Source organism: Candoia aspera, chromosome 2, assembly GCF_035149785.1.
Source record: "Candoia aspera isolate rCanAsp1 chromosome 2, rCanAsp1.hap2, whole genome shotgun sequence".
Lineage (NCBI taxonomy): Eukaryota > Metazoa > Chordata > Lepidosauria > Squamata > Boidae > Candoia > Candoia aspera.
In genome coordinates this window covers 133,754,776-133,778,334 of record NC_086154.1, presented here as the reverse complement: position 1 = coordinate 133,778,334, position 23,559 = coordinate 133,754,776, and the positions used below count along the sequence as shown (strand labels likewise).

The window sequence follows — 23,559 nt, the reverse complement described above, 5'->3', positions numbered from 1 at the left end:
CATTTTGCACAGTATTAATTTACCTTCAAGAATATCCAAAGATTTTCACAGTGATTTGTAACATTAGCTTCTATTTGAAGGTAGAGGAACAAATAAAAATAAGGTTTCCAGATACGAAGGCACAGAACCAACACTTTGAGGGAACTGTTGATTTTCTATCAGTGCCCTTCTTCATAAACTAAATGCTGCCCAATATTGGATGTAACAAAAAGGAGAAGGTAAGAAGCATTGAAGGATAAGATTTGACATGTCTGAAGTTCGCATCAGAAGTGAATAAGGAAATTATGTCCTTCTGCCTTGAGTCCTTGGGTTATGCAAGACAAATTCTGTTTGCTCTCTCTTTCCTGTATCTACTCAGGGGGCCAAATGATCATTTTTGAATTGGCTCTACAGTTTCTTCTCTCTAGAAGGTTTGGCAAAGGAACTAATTACATTCACACAATTAGAAGAGCAAGCTATAAAATGTATCCCATATTTTTATTTTTATACTATAGGGGATTTGTACACATTACAATGTAGAGGTGGAAAATTGCTTATACAGACTTCAGTGCTAAAGGAAAAGAGAAAAAAAAACCCAGCTGTGTAGCCATTGCACATTATACATTGACAGGGTAGTGTACAGTACAGATAATAAAGAGCTCTGCTTTCAGCATGGCTCTGCCTGTGACCTCAAATAACACTCCCAATATTTCAACTATGGAAAATACTCTAAGCCATTTCCTCTTCTCAGAGCCTATGACTATGAATAAGGCAGAGGCTTTAGTATTTTTGTATTAATTGAATGTTAAGGTTTCCTATGTTTACTCTCCATTTATACCAGAAACCAAAAGGCATTCACTGAATGAGATCTGAAAGAAGTCACTCAAGCATGCTAAAGCTGCCTCCCACATGGTTTTCTAGATAGATACTAAATTTGGGCAAGATTTAATAGAGAGATGGCAAAACACTGGCAGCCAGAAAGAGTTCGAGAACAGCAGATGCTTTATCAGACAGGGAGACGTTAATATTTTCTCTCAGTTGGTAGGGGCTGGTTCTGAATTCCCATTGGTTGCAGGTTGTTCTTTTTTACTGTCCTCCAGCCTCGATCCACTTGTCACAAGATGTTGCATATTCTAACAGAGATAGATAAGCAGTTGTAATTGTACCCTATAATTTTTATAATGATAGTACAAATAGTAATCATATTAATATGTTATGCCAACTCCAAGAATGTATTAATTTCAACCAGATACCAGTAAGATGGTTTTTCTGTGGATGTGAGAACAAGGAGGACCCACAAAAATACAATTTGTATGCAAAATTTGTCTATATTCTAAACAATTCAACAAATAAAGCAGCTGAGGAGACATTTCAAGAGAAATTGCTTGAATGTTTACCAGCTGAAACTGACAATTCAAAGGCTTCCGCCACCTGCCTGTTTCCAACCCTCCCCATGCTACCACCAACCAGCTGTGGTATGATCTGGGGGGGGGGGAGGGGGGTCCTTTCCCCAAACTTTCCCCCAACCCATGCAGTGAGCAGATGGCTAATCCTCTTGACAAACAAAACAGGCTCCTCTTTTTCTTTAGGGTCCGCCTGTGTATATGGAAAGGCTGGCTGGCTCTTTTCAAGGAAGGAAGCCTTTACAGATAGGCAGCCTCACTGGTTCTAACAGTCATACTTGGCAACTGAACCTTCATGAAAAAAAAAATCCTCCAAACCCAGCACAGTACCTGCACTGCTAGCTCTTGGGGAGGTTCTGACACAAGAGTTGTAATCTGTCTGGGAAAAACTCCCCTTCCTGCCTGTGCTGGAAGTCCCTGTCGAACTGAGTCTTCATCTGAACGCACATTTATGGGAGCTTCAGCCATATTTTTGCTCAGTTGGTTCTCAAGGGCAGCAGAAGCATCAGCAAGCAGGGGAGAAGGGGGACACTGCATACCATCTCCAACAACGTCCAAATCCTATCCAAGAGAAAAACCAAAGAAGCCCATCTGAGACTGGGGTAACACGGTCATACCACTTCCCCCCCCTCCCAACAGATCCTAACCGTAGTTTAATTTTTGTGTGAACACACACACCATAGGAAGGCATAATGAAGTAAACTTGACAACTTTTCCATATAAAAGGAAGAAATAACTTGATTTTTAGGCAGCCTATCTAGGCTTCATTTAATCTAGGATTGCTGAAAAGATAGACACTGCAGAAGTAGGCTTTCCTTGTAAGAAGACAAATACCCTATCAATACAGCTGAATAGGAAAATCGGGTACTAGCTCTAAGATTTGGATAAAGCAAGATACTGTGGTGATCCTTATCTAAATAAGCCCTATTCTGCTAATAGGAATGGGAACTGTGCTATCTTTAACTGATAGTCTTGCTGTCTTAATTGGCATGCATGTTTCCCTATTTTAAAAAAAGTGGGAGTGAAACAGAAGGGGATATTTGTAGATCCAGAGCAGCCAGTTTGGTGAGGCAAGACCATCAAAGTACACAGATGCCAGGTGTGTCTGCTGATAAGGCAGCACCTCATAATCAAATGGGTTTTAATAAAAAAGATGCTCTCCAGAAGATTTGTGTCAAAAATATAGGTGGCTTTTACCTAGGGAGGTATTTTTAATTGATTGGGCAGATGATCGAATATCTGCCTATTAGGACTAATACAAAGCATTGTATTAAACTAATACAAATGCACTCTTTGTGGATAGAGTAGAAAAAGGTTTTCTTTTTTAAAAATCCCAAGATACCAATTTTAAGTCTCATTCTTCAAAGACATTCTAAAATGTAACCTCTCAAGTCCTAGCCTTTCCCAACAGAATACCATTATAAGTCAAATTACTTCACTTAAAAAAATTATAATGGGGATAGGAAGTGTGATATTAATTGGCCTACTCATTGTTCTACAGTATTATTAGAAACAGTAACTTTCACTGCCTATGGGAAATCACTAAGAACTGCATGTATATTCAAAAGAGCCACATGCACACACCCACAAAGATGAGTCTTAGTAGTACTGTTGGCGTTTTACATGTTGGATGAATAGAAAAATGACTTTCATTCTGTAACTCTGATTATCTTACTTCTCTCAATTGTTTACTTCTTCATTTTCAGTCTCTTTTACATCATTGCATTTGATGTAAACATGTATTTCCAGTTTCCCTATACCCGTTGATATGTAGCCTCATGCCCAGCTCAAAGATCATGGGGCATTCTGCAGTGCTACAGGCAGGTGCTCCACTATAAGATACTTACATCACTGAACTCCAGTGGCAAACTCTCCGTGGGGCGGAGTTCAGCTGCACTCAAGTACAGATCTGTGGAAGCAGCTTCCAGTTCCTCAGGAACACACAGTACCTGTTCAGGAATATACATCTGAGGTGGCAGCTGCAGATGGAGCAGGCAGCAGGGATCTTCAGAAAGGTTTACAGGCACTGGTTTGCTGCAGGGCGCTTCTTCCGACCCTTGGCACAATTTAAATAGAAGCTGATTGGTGTCCTGGCAAATATCTGAAGATGGAGTCAAGGGAATTTGGCAAAATTTGCAATGCATAGTAGGACAAAGTATAAAAAGCAGACTTTTAAGCATGTCATCTGACCTTGAAAACACACAATATGTAAAATGGGGAAGTAAAGGGGAACCTTGCTACTTTTTTCTTGGAAAATCTTGTATGCGAGAGAAAAAACTGGAGTTAAATATGAGCTCTGTATACATCCGCACAATCTGTTAACAAATAATGAATAACAACCTTTGATAGAGCTAGGGCATTGTTCTATACTAATGGACTGATTCTGTACTTTAACTTCAAAATAAAAACAGGTTTATAAACTGCACAAACAAGTTTAATTTTTAGCAGCAACATTTATTCATGAATGAATAACACGAATGAATAAATAACAGAAAATGTAATATGATTTCCTGCAAAAAGTCTAAATTCGCAACAGAATTTAGCTCAGTCCACAAGCATCTGACTAATAAATACCGTAGCATAGTGAAGTTCTAAATAATGTATTTGCTGGCTTAAAAGCCAACATTAAGCCTTTAAGAGCCTTTTTTTGTATGTATCCACACATGAAATTCTGAAGTGATTCAAACAATTTGGCTTTATTTCAAGCTCTGGCTTAACTGTAGTTTTGTGAGGTTTTATTGTTGCTTCCAACTGAATTGACTGTTCCAGTTTAATTCTGAAGCTATGGAACAGCCAACAGACCACAGGAAGTCACTTCTTTGGGCTCCTGCTTGAAACCAGAGGCTACAGCAAGCCACTAGCCTTGATTCAGGGCCAAGAAAAGCACAAAGGTGTTAAACTGAGGGGTGAGAAATCTTTGGGCCATATTGGGACATAAACTGAGTTTTGATAATGAGATTCATGAATATCTAAGACTTTGGAAAAATTCTACTTTGAGAATTGGTGGTAAATCATTTTATTGGAAAGCTTGGATGGAAGGTGGGATGACTTTAAATCAACTACTATGTAATGATTATTTTACGGATTTTTCCCAACTTCAAATTAAATTTGACGACCAATTGGCAACAGTGGAGATATCTTCAGCTTAAGCATGCTCTAACAGATCAATATGGACCAGATGCTTTGACTGCCTCAAAGGCATCTGAGTTGCTTTCTTGCCTGATAGAATCCATTACAGAAATAAAACCTATAACATATCCCAATCAAAAGCTCTATCAAAAAGAATATTTTTAAAGTGGACATTTCTGGGACATTTCAAACATGGACTAAAGAACTGGAAGCAGGAATCCCAAGTTGCACACCGGGTCTGTCCGGGGTAATGCAATCCCATCCAGTACCAAAGATGTTGAATCACATACCAAAGCTTTGGAATTTGACTGTTTATCAGGAACTGTGGTTGAATTGAGCATGGATGGTGGCAAAAAGAATTATATTAAGAAATATTCCAGATGTCAAGGAATGGTTGTCAGAAATGTGTGATCTATCTGTTTTGGAAAAGATGATACTTTCTACCAATCAAAGGTGCAGCAATATGGGTTACTATGGCAGAGATTCTGTGATATCTTACAATAATACCTTGTATTGTTCACATTAGTGAATTCATTGGTAAACCAGTGACTACTGTTTCGATAAATATAAGATTTTTCCCCCATAGTTTGTATTTTTTAAATGTTCTACTTTTTAAGATTAAAGATTATTTTGTTACAAAAATAAAGATATTAAATTTAAAAAGACTATGTATGTAAGGGCAAGGTGGATGGATGATATTCTAGAGGTGACGGACTCGTCCCTGGGGGAGCTGGGGGTGTTGATGACCGACAGGAAGCTCTGGCATGGGCTGGTCCATGAAGTCACGAGTCGGAAGCGACTAAACGAATAAACAACAAATGTATGTATGTTTATCCCGCCTTTATTATTTTTAAAAATAAGGCGGGGAACATGCCTAATACTCCTTCCTCCTATTTTCCCCACAACATCCCTGTGAGGTGGGTTGGGCTGAGAGCAAGCGACCAGCCCAAGGTCACCCAGCCGGCTTTCCTGCCCAAGGTGGGACTAGAACTCAGTCTCCTGGTTTCTAGCATAGCACCTTAACCATTAGACAAAGAAATATTAATGCTAACACCGTAGAGAAAAAGGATACGAATAAGGCAATGTCTTGTCATTGGGAGAGACTGGTTGGAACACCGAACATCATCTACAAAGGCCAAACACCTCTGGCTAGAACGGGTAGTGTGTGCCTAGAGAGTACAAAGCAAACACAAGATAATCTAGAGAAGCCACTGTTTTAATATGAATTATTTCAGTTAGAAATCAGCCTCGGAAATATACACATCAACTGCTCCTTATTGTTTTCATAATCACACAAGAGTTGAACTTACTAGTCAGCATAAAAAAAACATGTTAAAAAGCGCTTCGTCATGGAGTTTTACTATTCCCAAATTGATGTTACCATGAAATAACTTTGTTTTGGATTCTGGACATGGCACAGAGCTTGCACATATCTGGAAGTCAGAGTTACTTCCATTTTTATGCCCCTGCTTTGCCTCCATAAAATAATCAGGCACACAATTTCTACCCCCACTGGGCCAAACAGGTAAAGAAGTGCAACTAATTCAAGCACCTGCTGGGCAGCACCCTCTGTAGCCAGCATTCTGCGTTCCTTCAGCTGCCGATGTAGGAGAGCCTCCACACCATAGCGTTGTCGATACCGCCTCAAATATTTCAACCGCTTCAAGTTTTCACGTTCCTTAGCCAGAAGGCCCTCTGGGCCTGTCAGGAGGCTGCTACCTAGAAAACATTAAGAATGCATCCTCAGTATAGAATTAAAGTATTATACCCTTCTACTACAGATCAAAAGCAGAGTTGTTCTGGGATTTTAGTGATGCTGCCTTGGGAAAGAAACTGCTTTACCTCAATACTTGCAGGCTTGATTATCATGCTAGAGAAGAAATACAAAATGGACCCCCAAAAGATACACAATTCTACAGGGATGAGCAACCCGAAGCTTCCCTTCATCCCCACACCGTATTGTTGAATTTCAACAGTGTGATTTTCAGTTTTAGGTCTTCTGCTTCCATTACACCCTATCCCCATCCCCACCCGTTCAACCTCAAGGCCTAAAATTGCTCCTTTGGGTTCTAACATCAGCCCATTTTGGAAGAATTTGAAGGATGGGAATTGGTCAGATTGGAAGGCTGCCTTGCAGCCCCCAGCCCTTAAAATGCTGCCCATCCCTGTTCTGTAAAACTATAATGTCTGTAATGTCCCACTACTCTGAGAATCAATGTAGCACTTCACAAGACTTAAAAGGTAAGAAGAACCAAGCTGCAATCTAGAGAAAACACCATCTTCCAGCACTGTTGCCATGGAAGACTTTTCGGGCCACGTTTTCAGAACATGTATTTCAAAGTCTACTGTAATTTGTTAGAACTAATTAAGAGTAACTTTTGAAACAATGAAAAAATGTTTCCTTAGCTAGTTTCATAGGATGACTGTAGTTGTATTTATGCAAAAATTCTCTTACAAAATTCATGAAATAACAAACATTTTGTTAATTATAGAAGCCAAATTTTCTCTTAATGATCACACCAGGTTTCTGAATTCAGACATAAGGTATATGAAGTTGTCTCTCCCTTGTGGCTACAATGCAGTTCTCCTACCTTTAAGAAACAGACGGTGCTCAAAATTCTGAGCATTTCTAATTAATCTGAAGATTACTTTAGCAAGTACCACTTCAAGTAAATATTAACAAGCAAGAAAAACCAAGATATATCTACCAAAAGAGTAGTCCCCAAGCACTAAGCTCTTGGTAAACGGCCTCTGATGGCTGCTCTAATGAATTTCACACCAGACTTGGTGAAGTCCTCTGCTTATGTTCAGAATTGTAGCCATTTACCTATGGCTTCGTGTTCCACCTTCCGGCTGTGCAAATACCGGCGCTTCTTCTCTTTCAGGAGGTGCTGAAGCCGCTTGAACTGATCGATATACAGAGACTGTAGCCGGATCAGTTTTTCTCGCATGATCAGCGCCACCTCCTCAGCCGTATATACACCAGCATGTCTGCACAAACAGGATCCAATCACAACTCATCCTCTCTAATCATTAACATGGAGAATCACCTAAAGCAGTGTCAGGTAACAAAAGTAAGCTATTTAAGAGCAAAGTAATCAATCAGCAAGACCTGGGACCGTCAACAGGGAATATTTAATGCAAAACATTATTTTGAAGCCAAAATGCTAACTTGATGGTATTCAACACCATCTCCTGAAGTATCCTCAAGAGTGTAGGAGACTATGTCTATAGGTTACAGTACTGCCATAAGTAGAAGTAGTGATCTGAAATATTTTCATACACTATAAAGGATGAGAAAATATGAGATGACAGTCTTCACAAATGCATTGTACAAGGCTTGCTCTCAACAACTGTTTACAATTTTCAATTAATGCAAAATGTGGCTGTTATACAATACAAAGCCTAGCAGTTGCGCAACTAAACAGCAACATTCCAAACTCTGAAAATGAAGCAGTAAAACAGCTAGGATGGCCTCCTGCATCAAAGCTCAACAGCATCCACTTCACTGTATCAGCTGTGTGTGCCAGGTACAGATAGCCAGAACACGTGGTGAATTATCACATAAGTGGAGTAACTCCACAGAATGCATAGAAATATTTGAAGTTTTATTGGGGCCACAAACAAGGTCACAAATGGTGAAGTTATGGGCTAACATACTTTTCATAAATGCCCCAGAAGACAGGGACAGGCCAAGCAAAACATTTAGTTGCAGTTTAATGGTCAACACACCCAAAATGTATTGATGAGTACAAGTAAGTCCATTTGGGAATCAAGGGTCTTGTAGACAGAGAAGGACTGGTGAAACCTAGGCCCTCTACATGCTGTTAACCACAACTTTCAACAATTACAGCCAGTAGGCCCAATGATGGGGAATGCTGAACATCTGAAGGTCCACAAGCTTCCCACCTATATACCCCATCATCAACTATTTTGGTCCTCCTAAAAAGAGAACTAATCAAGATTGTTGCTGGGAATAATGACCCAAATTGTTCTGGCAGAAGAAGGGTTACAGTAACATTTTATTTTTTTAACCACCATAAAAACAGCAAGACGCTTGTCCTTAGAAGCTCATATTCAGTGGATGTTCAAATAAAAATTTAATTCTTTTGGATATGCATTCCTATCTCTACTGCACTACCCAGCAGCAGCAGTTCACACAATTTTACTCATGAGACTCACTTTAAGGGATCCTCTTGGTCACTATCAATGCTATCGGCTTCACTGTCAGGGTCACCTCTCCATGTCTGATCCACAGTAAGAGGCTCCTGCTCTCCATCACTCCAGCTGTCTTCATCTGGAAAAACAAAAGAGGAGAAGTATTTATTTTTATTTTATTTATTTTCTATCCCACCTTTATTATTTTTATAAATAACTCAAGGCGGGGAACATGCCTAATACTCCTTCCTCCTCCTGTTTTCCCCACAACAACAACCCTGTGAGGTGGGTTGGGCTGAGAGAGTGACTGGCCCTGGCCTTCAGTCCTAAGGCAGGACTAGAACTCTCAGTCTCCTGGTTTCTAGCCTGCTGCCTTAACCACTGGACCAAACTGTCTACCTCCTTTAGTAAAATTAGTATGACATCAAAAATAGAAGTCAAAACAGAGCTACCATGAGTGAAAACCTCATTTGAACAGGCACTTCCATAAGCTGATAAAAACATGTCCATCAATCAGTACAAGGGGATATCCATAAAATGCCCATTTAGTCATAAACTCTGCATTAAAACCAACAATGAGAGCATCATCAGAAAATTCCACTTTTCTATTTACTACCGTAATTACATGCCAGATCAATATGTCCATAACCTCACCTTGATTTGGTGAGGAAACAAGCCAAGCACCATCATCAGCATATTTATTTGGTCATCATACTTGGCAGAAGGAAGATATTCTTATGTGGTTGGGGTTTTTTAAAGTGGAAAACCATAAAGCCGCTTCACAAATTACAAATCACCTCCAGTTTTCAAATCTAACTATTCAGCAATAATACAGGGTATGTCTGAGGACTTTATCAACTTAGTATTGTAACTCTCTTCCATTCTTCATCCAACTACCTGTCCGCTAATCAATCCCCAGCTTCATTATTTTCTCCCTACACAACTAGCTTTCTCCCTGCAAATGAGAAATATAATTGTACTTGAGGCCCCGTCAGCAAAAAAGCTCAAGCTTGAGGAAAGATGCACCAGTGGATATAGGGCACAATGAACAATCTTTTTTCTGCTCAGGTCTGCAACTAACAGGGCCAGAACTGGATATCCATTTTCTTTTTTGCACCCTTCCACTTTTCCTTAAGATATCCATTTCTCCCTCTCAAGTAGCAATCTTCAGGGAAGTGACAGCAAGTTCTTTTTCAGAAGACTGAGCTGACCTGTTGCAGAGAGCTCTCAAATTAAGGCAGAGGTCTCCATAACATCGAACCGAAGACATGGGATGCCAGCCCGTGATACAGGACGTTCCTTATCTTTCACAGCATATTCAGCAAAATTTATTTTCTGAGTGTTCTGATTACTCTACATATGGCCCATATATTTTATAGGATTGATTAGTAATCGCATATGGTAAATCTAAATTTCCTCTATAGCAATACCTAAATTAAACAATATAAACAAAATGACAAATGTACATCCCAAAAATACGTATGCCCTGTGACTAGCCAAATTCTGAATGCACTGAGTCAATGTCCTTTGATAAAATACAAATTTGTGATTTCCCAAGAAGATGCTTGAGCTGAACCTATTATTAAAAAAGAATAAAGGGAAACACAATTGGATGTAATTAAAAGCATTTTAACCCAGTACTGGGTGAGGCTGAACATTATTTGTGTCTATCTTTTCTCTGGGTTGCTTTGTTTTAAATTACATTATTGAAAGAGGTTTGTTAGAATATGACCAAGCAATATAAAATTCAACCTTTGCATCTAATTTTAATAGAAAGAACAAATAAATGCCCAAGATGACATTATCATCTCTTCTACTTACCCAATATCCTGCTGCCTTCACTGCGGTTATTTTCCGCAGTTTGGGAGCCCTGCTCTGTCTTGGCATAGGAGCTCAGCTGGCAGAGAAGAGACTCTCTCACGGGGCTAGGATGAGACTTCTTCATCTGAGCCTGTAAGGCCAACACATTTCTGCGAGCATGTTCAGCACAGAAGGACACACTGGGCAGAGAGGCAAAACAGCAAGTCACGCATTGTAACTTTCAAAGCACCCAACTAAGAAACATTTGGCTTCCATGTTGTTTAAAGTGACATGGAGGAATAAATAAAGTGAACATACCTGGAAGTTGCCCAGTATGGGAGACTGCCCTGCCCTAGCCACTCCTGCTGACATGCTCCTCTCAGTCCTACTTTCTTTGCTTCCTTCTCCCACTGGGCTAGATGGCCTTCACTTCAGGCTCATCTGTTTCCTTCTCCTTAATGAGATCAGCTAGGAAAGTTCTTCCCAAATCAGTTAGAGCTCCCTGTCGGGTTCCCTGCCACTGCCCCTTTCCCTTTGACAGAAAATGATTTTTACTTTATGTGGTGTTTTATACTATAAAGTAGCGTAGTACTATTGTGGTGGTAGTACTACTGTTGTACTATCATGATAGTAATAAATGGCTATTTAGTTTATATATATTACAAATTAATAACATGTTTAAAAGATGTTTTTAAAGCTCCACAAAGTTACATTTTAAAGATGATAATGGGATCTATCTTTTGCTTCCCTTTTTTCAGGGCAGCTTCACAATGAAGCATAGGCCTGCAGCCATCTGCTACCCTGACTTCCTAACGCTGAGTCTGCATGTGCTCTCGAGGCTTTCAGGAGAACCAAGATGGAATTTCAGTGGAAGCCTTCTCTTCAGTCTAAGGCATTTATTTAACATCCTTTAAGGTTGCCAGCAAGCCAACCTTAAGGAGTCTTTTCCCTTGTGGGCCAAGGGCAAGGACTCCATAATGGCACTAGTGCATTTGACAGTTCATGTTTAAACAAAACACTCAGAAGAGCGTGTGGGATGTAGAATTATGAATAGTTTAAACACGGAAGCAGATGATTCCGATGTTGTCCTCTAGCATTTGGAAGAAAGGAACCAAAATGAGGTGAACCACTATATGGTACAAATTAGAAACGGAACTGTAAGACAATGCTTTCCAAGTTGCTAAGCATACTTTTCTCCAAAACAAAAAGGATATACACCCTTCTTATGCTAGCCTTCCCTAACTGGGTACCCTTTAAATGTCTTGGGGCTTTAACTTCCAAAATGATCATCTGTCTTGCCAGTCCCAACCCATCTAGAGGTCTCCAGGCTGGATTACTAATAGACTAACAAGCTCTGGTTCACAAGGAACACACATTGGGTATGTATATATATGTGTGTGTGTGTGTAATATATATTAGCTTTGTATGTTCAAGGCTCTAGTCCTATCCTCTTCTAAGAAAGCCGCACTCAAACATCTATACTTCTATATTCAACTAAACTTGTGCCACCTGAAATTGAGGCATGGGTGTGGCTTTCCAGACACTAATGACTGGGATTCTCATTTTCCTTCACCAATGGCCATGCAGGTCTGGACTGACAGGAACTGGAGTTCAACAATATCTGGAAACCACATACTGCCCCTGCAAAAATTTGATCTGGGTATGTGACAAATCTGCCATTCCTTATTTCATCAACAGGTGCTCTGGAATTACTTGAGAACTCTAAAGTGTTAAAATGTTCTTCAGAACAAAGAAAGCTGCCTCACATTAAGTAACAGTCACTGGTTCATCTACTTCAATACCATATATACTGATTGGTAGTGTTTCTCTAGAGAGTTCCCCACCTTCATCCTTCCCCAAACTTCCTTGGAAATGCCAGATTGAAACTGAAATCTTTTTGTATACTTTAACATGCAACTCTTTCCAGTTTATGTTCTGCAAAAAAAGTCTGTGAACACAATACAAATGGTTGACATCCAGTCTCATCACAGGATAATATAATGGCATGAATGCAACTTTAAGCTATTCCACAATTATTCTACGCATATAATAGTCTATTATTTTCATTAGACGTATGTTACAAGCAGCGATCTATGATCTGCTCCAAAGTCTCAGAAGGAGAAGACAAAACTTCAGTTCATCTCTAGAGATAACGTGAACATATAGAATCCATACCTATCTTTCTTCTCAGGTTTGGGAGCTGCATTTGGGCATCTCCTGCCATTCTTAGTGGAAATATAGCTGCACTGCTTGAAGGGTGCATTCCTGTCTTCCAGGATGTGCTTAATGCAGAACTCAAGTCCCTCCAAACGAGGCTGAGAGCATGGACGGTGAGCAAAGGCACAGGACAAGGTTTCTTGTGGCCTTGGCACAGGAGTGAGCTGCCCCCGACTTGAAGGCAAAACATGGATGCGAATTCTGTTCATGCCAGTGCCTGTAAGGAACATATTACTACAGATGTTACATAAGTAAAAAAAAAAAAAAAAAGAGTCACTTCTACCACTATAAAATCCGTTTCTTCCCCCAAGGTTATTTCATTTTTCTCCTGGCTATCAAGTTTTCATCTTGATCAACCTTGAGCCACCACGGATGCTGTATCTCAGGCTTATACCCGCTACTGGCAATCCGTGGACTTACTCAACCCTCAACAATCCACACCAACCGGACCAGCGCCTGAACTTCAGATCTGGAATGGCAAGAAATGACTCTTGCGATGACCCTTTTCACTTCTCCTGTTCCAGTTCCTCAACTGGCTAGTCATTTCCTTGTTCCCGCTTTTTCTCGGTATTATTCCAGATCTTTTAACTGCCTGAGCCGCTGCGGCTCCTGTAACTAAATAATACCGGAGATAAAATCTTTATAGAACGCCGAAGACCATTTCGCCAGAGGGAAACGATGGAGATTCTTCCTAATCGTAACGTATTAAAGTTCACACAAAGCATGTTCCTCCTTACCCTAAGAGAGATTAAAAGTCCCTCTGCCGCCGCCCCCTTCTTTTCTCCTCTTCGAGGAGCTTCGCTCAATTTAGACGCGCGGGCGCGAAGCCTCCCCCAACCCCCTCGAGAAGGCACACTCGTCCCCCTCAGGGGACTCTGCTCCCTCGGCCACACACGATTCCCCCACGCCTACTGCTTCTTTTTCCGCGGAGCCGTTTGGCGAAAGCGCGAGGAAAGGCCCCCTTGGAGGGGAAAAAAAAGCCCCAAATCCGCCCGCACCTTCCTGGTCAGCGCGGCGGCGTCCGCCATCTTACCTTCCTCCTCACGCTCCGGCTCCCACCAGGGCCTCGAGCTCACTATCGCCAGCCAATCCGGAGATGACGTAGGCAAGAATGGGATTGGGTAAAAGAAGCGTCATCCGAACCGGTATGGGAGCGGAGGAGGGCGGTCAGACTCAGAACCGCCCTGGGTTCCTCGCTAGGAAAGCGTCGGAGAGGTTTGGAACGCGCCAGGCTTTTTAACGATGTTGATTTTGACGATTTGATTGCTGTCCTATGGCTTGCATTTTATTTCACTGTAGTAGCGGTCTTCAGGGCTAGTATAAACAGAAAGTATTATTTTATAATAGACAGACTTTTTAATATTAAATAACATTAAACAGAGCAACTTTAAGCAACTACACTTGGTATTCCACTCAAGCAGAAGGGCAGAATTTAAGGTACAGGAAGTTGTGATTCCATCTCACGAAGATGGAACTGCTAGAACACGTGTAAGATAAACGAACGTAAATTCCATGCCTGGACACCACCTTTGCCAAGACTAAATCAGTTTAAAAAAAAAACTTTTTAGTAAATTTTCCAGTCCCCTGGAAGGATTGTTCCGTTGTCACATCACTCTTAACACTGGGAAGTTTGTGGTATTTAATTGAAATTTGCCTTCCTGTAATTTAAGCCCATTATTCCATACTCTGCACTTTATTGCAATAGAGAACAAGTTGTGATTTTCCAAATGTTCTTGTAAGGCTCCATCTTTATCTCCTTACACCTCCCAAAGTCAGAAAATATTCAGTTCCTTCAATTTTTCATTGCCTTTTCAATTGGGTGTTACCACAATATCATCCCTTCTTAATCTTCAACCAGTGTAGGCCACTGTTGGAGCACATCATGAGATTGATAGTGCCTGCATGCATATAGTATAAATGTATCAACCTCTTCATTCCCCTTCTTGTTGTTCTACCTAAAACTGTAAATCAGTTTCCTCCTTTCACTTTATTCAGGGTTGTTGATTGCTTATCCTGCTCATCTAAATTGCATTTCTACAAGTAAAAAAAAAATTCTTCAGCCAACCGTTGATGTTTGGAGTGCTGTGTGCCTGGCTTTGTCAGCACAGATCTAACCTGCTTATGTAGCCTCACATAATATGAAAACTACTTGGAGAAAAGGAAAGTGAGGGGGAATATAGAAAGGAGTTGCACCAGTTAAGATTTACAATAGCTTTCTTCTTCCTTTGCTTAACTGTGCAGGATTGGATGCTTAACTACCCCATCCTACTTAGTGTAGTTTCATTTTCTTTGGGGAGTTTTTGCTGGATTCCCAAAGCCAGTTACAAGTCTTTTATAAACTTGGGAGACATTTTTCCAAAGTACCCTTTTTCTGCAAAATACTTTCTAGTGCAAAGTGTCTTTTTGACAACTTTTGCAGACCACCACCATTCATCCCTGTGGGTTCCAGATACGCACTAATCAAAGCCACATAATGAACTATATAATGCACATTACCATCCCAATATGATATTACTGTGTAGGATTTATACACTGAGGATTGCAGACTATGCCTGGGTATTACCCTATCCTATACATTGCATTCCTGACCCATACAAATCTTTTCAATAGTTATATAACTATCAATCATACGGTCTAAATTACACTTCAGAACGGTTTAAGAAAAATGAACAAAAATGAAGGCTGTGTATTCTGCAACCCAGTTAGGAGGGAGTAAAGAGTGCTAGAAAGTAATAGGCAAAATAAGTTGTTACCTGGAAATCTGAGGTTCCTTTTAAACTCTTTTGGAGTTAATGTATGGTATACTGGGTGTAGGCTTTCACAGCTGGTATCTGTTGGGCAGTGTTGGACTTCAGGGTTTAGTGACCATAGCCTAGAGAACAGATTTCCTCATGTTTCACCAGCAACTGTGGCTGGCATCTTCAGAGGCAAAATGGCCTGCTATGCAGGCCAATCAGAAGTCAGGACACCTGCTTATAAGACAGAAGCCCAGTCAGTCCCTGCTCAGTTGCCTGCGGTCTGCACAGCACTTTGCCTCTGAAGATGCCAGCAAAACATCAGGTGGTCTGTTTTCTAGACCATGGTCACTAAACCCTGAAGTCCAACACTGCCCAGCGTATGGTATGTTTGAAAGGCACGGACAATGCCTGCTGAAAATTCACTTAAGTGCTTTGTATAAAATTCATTATCCAGTCAAATCCCTTTCAAAACCAGAATGCAATTTTGGAAATACCCAACCAGCATAACCAATTTGGGAATTCTAAGGATGCAGGTCAAAACAAAGACAGTACCAGATTAGGAAAACTTTTTCTTCGCAGCCCAGTTTGAATTTCATGGACACTGAATTTTATTTTAGAATTAAACAGAACCAAGCCTAACAGTTGGTCAACTCCAAATGTAGAAACAAGTTGGTTCTATTTCCTCAAAATTTGCTGCTACTTTTCATCTTATTATTGTGACTGAGAAAGCTCCCCTTGCACTTTTTCTTTCTACACGCATACAACTTTGGTTTCATGTGTCCATTATAAATTTGCATACTGTACCATTAATAACTATAAACACTGTAGTTGTTATACGCAGGTGGTTACCAGTACAATATACAAATCACGGGTTACTGAGCATGAAGTTTCAAACAAGCCTGGAAAATGCCAGCTGTTCAGAAACAATAGCTTCTTTTTAAACATAAGGACCAAGAGGTGATTGTCACAATTCAGCATAGATTACTCTTATGTAACTGCCACATTCATTACCATGGGTAACATAGGAACTTCTTGTAAGCCCACTAAATGCAGGATTGCTAGTACAGCAGCAAAATAGTAACCTGCAGTTTACAACTGACAAATTAAGATCTAAAAACATTTAAATAGGAACATCTTAGTCTATGGAATGTGGTCTGTTTTGTTATCATGCCAGTTATTTTTCCTTTCCTACTAGTTTGCTTTTTTTGCTGCTCACAACCAGTCCAAGTTTCATAAAATAGGGAGTTGTAGTACAGCTGCTGTGTTTTTTTGAAAAAAACAACAACCTGTAATTGCTATTGTTTTTCTTTCTTTTCTTGATCTGCCATGACAACTGGGAATTGAACAGTTGAACAAAGGATACATCTGAGTGTAAACAAATTAAGAACTAAATAGGAAAGAAACAAAGAAATTCTAGATTCAGAATTATGCTCTTACTGTCCCAAATACTTTTGTATAACTTTTCCTGATAAAATTCAAGTATCAGTAAGAATTTTCACAAAGAACAAACTAAATGTGGAGACAGTACATTTATTGAAACTTAGAATATTAATAAAATGAGCCGGGAATTAGAAACAGTTTCTGAAACATTACGCAAAACTAGGCCAAAGTTTGCATCAATAGCTGAGACACCATTGCTTCAGAAATCCAAAGGTGGTGGGAAAATAACTATTCCAAATTCAGAGAAAATACTTCAGCAAAAACAAGCAGATGAGTGTCGTTTCAAACATGATGCATCCTCTGAAACCAGCAGCAATTAACTTCACTCACATGACATTATAGAGGCCACTGCTAGTCTTGTCTGTTCACAACTTCCAGTTGCTACTGAACATACTGGAATAGGCCTCTATTGATATATATTAGAGTATTCCATTTTGGATAATACAGAAGCCCCCCTTTTAAATTGCAGAGTCCCTTATATTTTAATTTGGATTCACTTCAGCACAGTAGGAATACCCTGAAATGATTTGTGGAACAAGGGAACTATACTAAACAGACAATAAAGCTGAGATTTAAGACCACCTACTCCAAGTACTTTGTCCAAATGCTGTGTTACAAACCAAGGCTGCTTTTGTAGAATTAAAATATTCTTATATGATCTACAGAAACATAATATATGACCATGTTTAAATACTAGCCCCATTTTTTAGCATACTATTGGAGAACAAGTTCAGAATGTTATACCAACATTCAAACCAATTCAGGGCACATTCAAACTGGCTATTTTTGTATTGTTGATAGACATCTTTAAGTTAACAGGAGGTCTTCATCCTACTTTTATCCAATTTTCTTCCCTCTGGTCTAGAGACAGAAAAATCAGACCTTCTAGATATTGGTAACCTATAATTTCCAGGAGCCCATACCACCATAGAAAATTGTGAGGGATACTGGAAGATATAACAACATCTGGAAGGCCACAGGCTCTCCATCTCTGCTCTATTCTGTTCTCCAAATTTGCCTGATTCCATTTGTTGTCATCTTTATATCTTTTTCCTTTTTAACAAAATGTGAAAATCTCATATCCCATAATGCAGTTAAAATATAATTTAAAGCATCCCAGAATCACGATTACTGCTCTAATGTTCATAGGCTTTCTGCCTCTTCCAGCTCTTCCTCCTCTGCTGAAACACTTTTTCCCAAACTATACTACTGCAGCATTCTTTTTTTGAAGGCACTCTCAAGAGCTCCTGCACTAGCACACAGTGCTGTCTACCTCCGAAATACAGTCCTATGAGATTTTTTAATGGCTAAGTCATGTTAGCTATTTGTCCTCAAGTGACTGCACTGAGGTGGCAAACATAGTAACAGGGCACCCCAACAGCAGCAGTGTGATCAAGAAGGAAGTGAAGTTATAAAACCTCACTCCTAAATTCTCCCTGATCAGCAGGAAGGACTGAAAAAAGCTAGCAACTTAATGAAACATTTTTGATTCCACCATTCTTTGGAAATCTAGGTTTGTATCTGTCTCCATTTACTTACTGGTGAAGAATCACAATCTGAGTAAAGAGAAACTGGAAAAACCTTGCCTGCCCACTTCCATTTTCTACTTTACTTATATTCAGTACATGTGTTTCTCAAACTTTTCTCCTTATTCTTCCTTTCCAAACTTCACTGTCTTTGTTCAGGCAGAAGCAACTTCCATTGGGACCAACGTCCACTGGGACAAGACACATTAAAAACTGCAAGTAGACCGAGCTCGTATGCCCTCTCCATTTCAATTTCTGCTCCATTTCAATTTCTGCTATAACTCCTTCCTTTATCCACCTTAGAAAAATAAAATCAACACTAAACACATAACTTACTTTAAATTATTTTAAAAAGTCCTTTTTAGAAAAAGGAGAGAGACTGTCAATTTAAATAGTCCTGTGCCATCCCCTACTGGGTTGACAACGCTCAAGCCCACCCTCATCTCTGAAGTTGACAGCCGGTCTTATAGGAAAGATTTCACGATCTCTTTCCAGGAGAACTGAAAGGGGGTAGGGACACACACGAGAAAGAAGGGCATATCTTTTCACAGTTTCAAGGACTCCATATTCTCCTACCAATAATAAAAATGTTTTCTTTTAAAAAGGGGACAGAGCATTCACACAAGGCAGTGGAGCTATTTTTCTGTAGAACCTCAGTAATTAAAACTATCACTTTGGGAGTGGTGGTAAAGGAGGGGGAGGTTCTGATGGGAGTGGGGGTGGTCGTGGCTTATCAACACTTGCAGCGGCCCTGGGGTTCAAGTATTCACCATAATGATGCACAAAGTCAAAATTGGTTGGCTGGGTGGGTTGCATGCCTTGTGCACTGAGCAGGGAGTGCAGCATGTTCACTGTATCCTGATAGTCAATGGACTGGTTCATGTTATGCCCATTGGCCCCTGCAGCGCTCTTGTCCAATTTTCCATGAGCCCCTCTGGCTTTGTTACCCTGGGCAAAAGGTAGACCAGCTGCTTCCAAGCTGTGGCCAGCATGCTGAGGGAACGGAAATGGCATAGCGGGCCCCTTGGAACTCTTACTGATTTTGGGCTGATGTTCATGGACTGCAACTGACGTCTCCTCAGAAAGTGGTCTCTTACGGGAGGAACAAGTTGGGACATAACCCTTGTGTGACACAATGCCAGTTGGGTTACCATGCTTGGGATCCCCTGGACGCTTGATGTTGGCAACAGGCTGCACATGTGAATGTTTGTGAGAATGATGGTTGTGGTGGTGGTGGTGGTTAGAAGAATGGATTTTATGCTTTTCCTTGTGCTCCCCCCTGCTCTTGCCGCTGTTTTCATCAGACTGGCTGTGCCGTTCCACGGGAGGTGGCACCTTAATGCGCACTTTTATATCATCTTGTTTGGAAGACGCAGTAGGCTTATCTCCTGGGGCAGGCAACCGTACTTTAGGTGCAGATGAGGGTTTATCAGCTTTTTCAGTAGGAGGCCGTTCAGAACCATCGGAATTGTTGCCTAGAGGAATTTTCAGGATAATTGGAGAGGAGTTACTCTCCTGCTGCACATCCCGTTCCCGTTGCTGCTGTACAAGCAAGTTCTGAGCGGCATAAGCGTACTGAGAACGCACGTTTGCCTCCATGTTCTCTAGTTGGCGTTTCTGTGCAGCCAACTCCTCAGCATGTTTGGCACGGTACTCCTTTAATGATACTTTTGCTAGTGGTGCATTCTTAATGTTCTGCTTAACAAAGGAGCCACCACTACTGCTATCATGGTGTAGATGATCAGGATTGGCAGAAATTTCATTAGCTCTATGGCTGACCTCTTGTTTATGTGGAGGGTGCTGAGCCATCCAGCTGTCTGATGAAATATCTGTACTGCCTAGTTCCCCCGGGGAATCTCCTCCTGTAGCTGGAAGTGAAGCAGTGGCTCCTGTCGTTGAAGAAGTTGACATGCTCATCAGGCCTGCAATCGTTGTGTCTGATGCACTTCTAGAGATCATGCTGAGAATTGTCTGTTCTGAGAGGCCATCATCCTCACTTTGCTCATCGGTCTTCGATTTCTTGGCTGCTTGACAGGCCTAAAAGAAAAGCATTCAAAACTGGTATACTAATCTCTTCTGCATAGCCATACAATCCCCCCTAGAGAGAGAGGAATATAGGCATGCCCTACCCTATTGTGCTGAAGTACCATACAGAGTTCATTTTTTTATGCACTTTACTCACAGTAAAGAAGATACATCATAATGAAATGACAATTGTCTTTTTAGAAAAACATAATTAACAAACAAGAATTTAATATCTACTTTTCCCAATTCAGAAGGTTGATTCTGAACTATGACTTGAGAACTTGGTCCCCAAAGCCCTCTTTCCAAAAGCCTCTATTCCTCAGTATTTTGACTGAAGGTTCACAGCATGTCCCAAAATCCTCCCCAGTGGCAGTTCTGTGGCTATCGAATGCTTCCCTAGTAGAGGCTCACCTGCCATTTATTTGAAGCACTGCAGTACGAGGCTGATACTCTTCTTCTTCAAAGACTATTTAAAACTATTCTGTTCTCATTCTATGAATATTTTTTATTTGACCTCTTTTGTGTGTTTGACTTTTATTATTCTGAATTGTTCATTGCTTATATATTTCTAAAACGGGGATTCTCCAATCTACCTGGGGCAACAGGAACCCCTGGAATTTTGGAAGAATATGTATTGTGGCTTGTACCACAATGTAAAAGTTGTGGGCTGTGTGGCCTATCACAAAATATTGGAACCATCCCACATTATCTGAATATAGAGGAGTATGTACCTAATAGCTTTTCCTATGTTCTCCTCCTCTTTCTGGCTACCTTCCCTTTGTCTGCTTTCTCCTTCCTCAATCCTTCCATTCTCACAGTTCTCCAAAATCTTCCTGCTCCCCTGCCCCCACCTTTAGTAAATGATGAAGCTTCTTTCTTTTTTTGGTGGAGGGTATCCTGCACTGCATAGCCTTGGGTACCAACCAGCCATCATTAGTATTTTTTCCTTACAATGGCTTTGGGCTCACGTGGAGCCCAGATAACTTGTAGTGAAATATGAAGGTTGGTTCTGAAAGCCAGAGCTTCACTTGAAATGATCCCAGACACTGCAGTGAAACTTTTAAATTTGTATTGGGAATGGATGGGGAGTTTTCTGTTAAAGCATTCATCATTCAGAAATGTTATCCTTAAAGGTACATTTTACTAGAGGTACTAAATAACTAATTACCATATCAAAAATATAATTTACAGAACTCATTTTATGATCATGCCATTTACTCTAGATAAGTTATCTGAAAAAAAGAAGTGTTTAGAGAGAACTAACTACTGATTCTTCTACCTCTTATATATTCAGTGTTTAACACTTGTAGAATGTAAGAAAAAAAATCACTTATTGAGTGGCATGCTTTATTAGGTGTATTTTTCAACGTTTTTATTAAAGTGAAGTGCAAAGTGGGCAAAGCACCTTACCCGCCAATTCCTGATTCGTTTCAGTCGGTTAGGGGTTTTCTCAAGGATTTGAAGGAATTCATGAGTTAATTCTGTAAGAGAAACACAAGAATAAAGGTAGTAAGCAGCATAGCATTACAGCACAAGTTCTAGAGGAGTGTATTTTAATATCCGTCCTTGTCAGCAAAAGACAGAATAGTCCAAAGCCTAACAGTATTGGCTCAAGTTATAAAATTCACCCCATTTCTCTACTGTCATGCTGGAAACCTTGAAACAGAAGTCAGAAATAAAATATTAAGTCAATGGAGTATCTCTTACTAGGCACAGAATGTATTTGACCTTGCTCCGAACTTACCATCCAAGAGTTCCAGAGTTACAGTGGCATCAACGTACTCCCACCAGTGCTTCCCGTCCGTGGAGACTGGGATCTCCCAGTTGGACCACTTACAGGCCAAGTGGATGCAGACGCAGGCCACAACGGGAGGGGTGTACTGCAGGCTGAAGGTTGTTAGGTGAAGGCTGACATCACCAGCAGGGAGAGAGAAACAGAAAGCTGTAAGCTCCCAAGCCTGAACAGCAGCCGCACACACAACCGCCCGCTGGACAGACACTGCAAGAATTAAGCATCCCTCAGCTTTAAAAGCTTTTATTATCCTGCAAGGTCAACCCTGCCCTGCTCAACAATTCTACTTCAGCCTTTTCCCACAAGGTTTTCCAGGAGCTCCTGTCAGCCTGGAGCTCCAGGACACCCACATGACCTTCATGAAAGGCAAAGGAAGTAACTCCAAACAAAGTAACAAATTGGATTATACAACAGCACTTGGACATAATCCTAGGAAACAATCTGAACAATTTGTCCTTCCAACAAATCTGTCTTCTACTATGTCAAACTGATCATTGACAGCAATAAATTTTGCATCAGACCCCAAAGTACAGCTGATGTTAAATCCAACTGAAGTCTTAATCAACTCAAACAGCTGCTTGTATATTTCCATTAGTTCCTGTTCTAACAACGTTCAATAAAAGGTTGCCCAACAATCTACAAGGAACTGGACCCAGAAATATCACAAGGCGAAATACGCTGGCAGGACGTCATGTTCGTCGAGTGTTTATAATCCATAAAATTCTTCAGGAGATTAACAACAGTGCATAGAAGAAATGTGCAAGTGATGACTATTGGAGGGGGGGGAACCCCTGGGAAATATGCTAACTACAGTCCAGCACCCACCCACCCCACTTACTAAGGTGAAAAAAGGATATGGAAAGGGCAACAGTTGCCACGCAATGCAATTTGCAAGCAGCCTGGGATGGAGTATATGAGCTCTAAAGCCTATCCACACCTTTTGCCCAAAGCCCTCCTTCTAAAAAAGCTTTCTAGCACTGCTAGCTGACCAGATTGCACACACCTTGCATACTATACATCAACCAGATCTATGCTTTGTTTTGTTTACTGGAAAAGATAGATTTACATTATTGTGCATTATCACTCTGCTCTATGAATCAGTATATTAACTGCAGGGCACTAAGCAATCAGAAGGGGAACTTAAGCCCTTTCAATTTACCGTTGGAAGGACAATGGACTTCCTTGGCATCTTAAATTTCATCAGGCATTACACATGTTCACAGTTTTTTCTTAACTATTTTTTAAAATAAACAGTGAGATCCTCAGTTTTCTTTAATCCTGCACATATGATTAAATACAAGTATTCAAAAGGCTTAGAAAACACAAGATCAGAAAAAAGTAACTTAAACTAA

At 40.5% G+C, this 23,559-nt stretch overlaps 2 protein-coding genes and 1 non-coding gene across 9 annotated transcripts in view; all 3 read right to left on the bottom strand.

Annotated features, from left to right (window-relative positions):
• Nucleotides 1–458: 458 nt before the first annotated feature.
• Nucleotides 459–13,957, bottom strand: KANSL2 (KAT8 regulatory NSL complex subunit 2). Of its 4 annotated transcripts, none has more exons than XM_063293710.1 (10): nt 13,720–13,957; nt 12,645–12,903; nt 10,491–10,669; nt 8,694–8,808; nt 7,339–7,502; nt 6,064–6,230; nt 5,584–5,680; nt 3,230–3,483; nt 1,830–1,943; nt 459–1,112 (listed from the first exon to the last, which is right to left on the bottom strand). In XM_063293710.1, exons 2-10 carry the CDS (start codon nt 12,893–12,895, stop codon nt 1,014–1,016), a joined length of 1,440 nt encoding a protein of 479 aa, XP_063149780.1. In that variant the 5' UTR covers nt 12,896–12,903; nt 13,720–13,957; the 3' UTR covers nt 459–1,013. The 4 variants fall into 4 exon arrangements, with proteins under 4 accessions (XP_063149780.1, XP_063149778.1, XP_063149779.1 ...); XM_063293708.1 differs by having other exon boundaries at nt 1,713–1,943; nt 13,720–13,948; XM_063293709.1 differs by lacking the exon at nt 13,720–13,957 and adding an exon at nt 13,685–13,709 and having other exon boundaries at nt 1,713–1,943.
• Nucleotides 4,119–4,260, bottom strand: LOC134492611 (small nucleolar RNA SNORA2/SNORA34 family). The gene has a single exon (XR_010067487.1). It is a non-coding gene; the product is annotated as a small nucleolar RNA SNORA2/SNORA34 family (small nucleolar RNA).
• Nucleotides 13,958–16,938: 2,981 nt separating the features above from the next.
• CCNT1 (cyclin T1) overlaps nt 16,939–23,559 on the bottom strand; it is a 19,458-nt gene continuing 12,837 nt past the window's right edge. For 3 of the 4 annotated variants that reach the window (XM_063293705.1, XM_063293706.1, XM_063293704.1), the window contains 3 exons: nt 22,160–22,323; nt 21,826–21,896; nt 16,939–20,427 (listed from right to left, as the gene is read on the bottom strand). In XM_063293705.1, coding sequence (XP_063149775.1) covers nt 19,060–20,427; nt 21,826–21,896; nt 22,160–22,323 — 1,603 coding nt within the window. In that variant the 3' untranslated portion in view covers nt 16,939–19,059. The remainder of the gene's footprint in view (nt 20,428–21,825; nt 21,897–22,159; nt 22,324–23,559) is intronic. The other variant, XR_010067221.1, reaches the window with a different exon arrangement.

Coding starts and splice junctions, on each gene's coding strand:
- KANSL2 (XM_063293708.1), bottom strand. CDS start 12,895: ATGAACAGAATTCGCATCCATGTTTTGCCTTCAAGTCGGGGGCAGCTC. Junction 5,681..6,063: donor CAGAGGGTGCTGCCCAGCAG/GTGCTTGAATTA, acceptor TGTACTCTCTAG/GCACACACTACCCGTTCTAG. Junction 1,944..3,229: donor TGCCACTGGAGTTCAGTGAT/GTAAGTATCTTA, acceptor TCTCTTGGATAG/GATTTGGACGTTGTTGGAGA.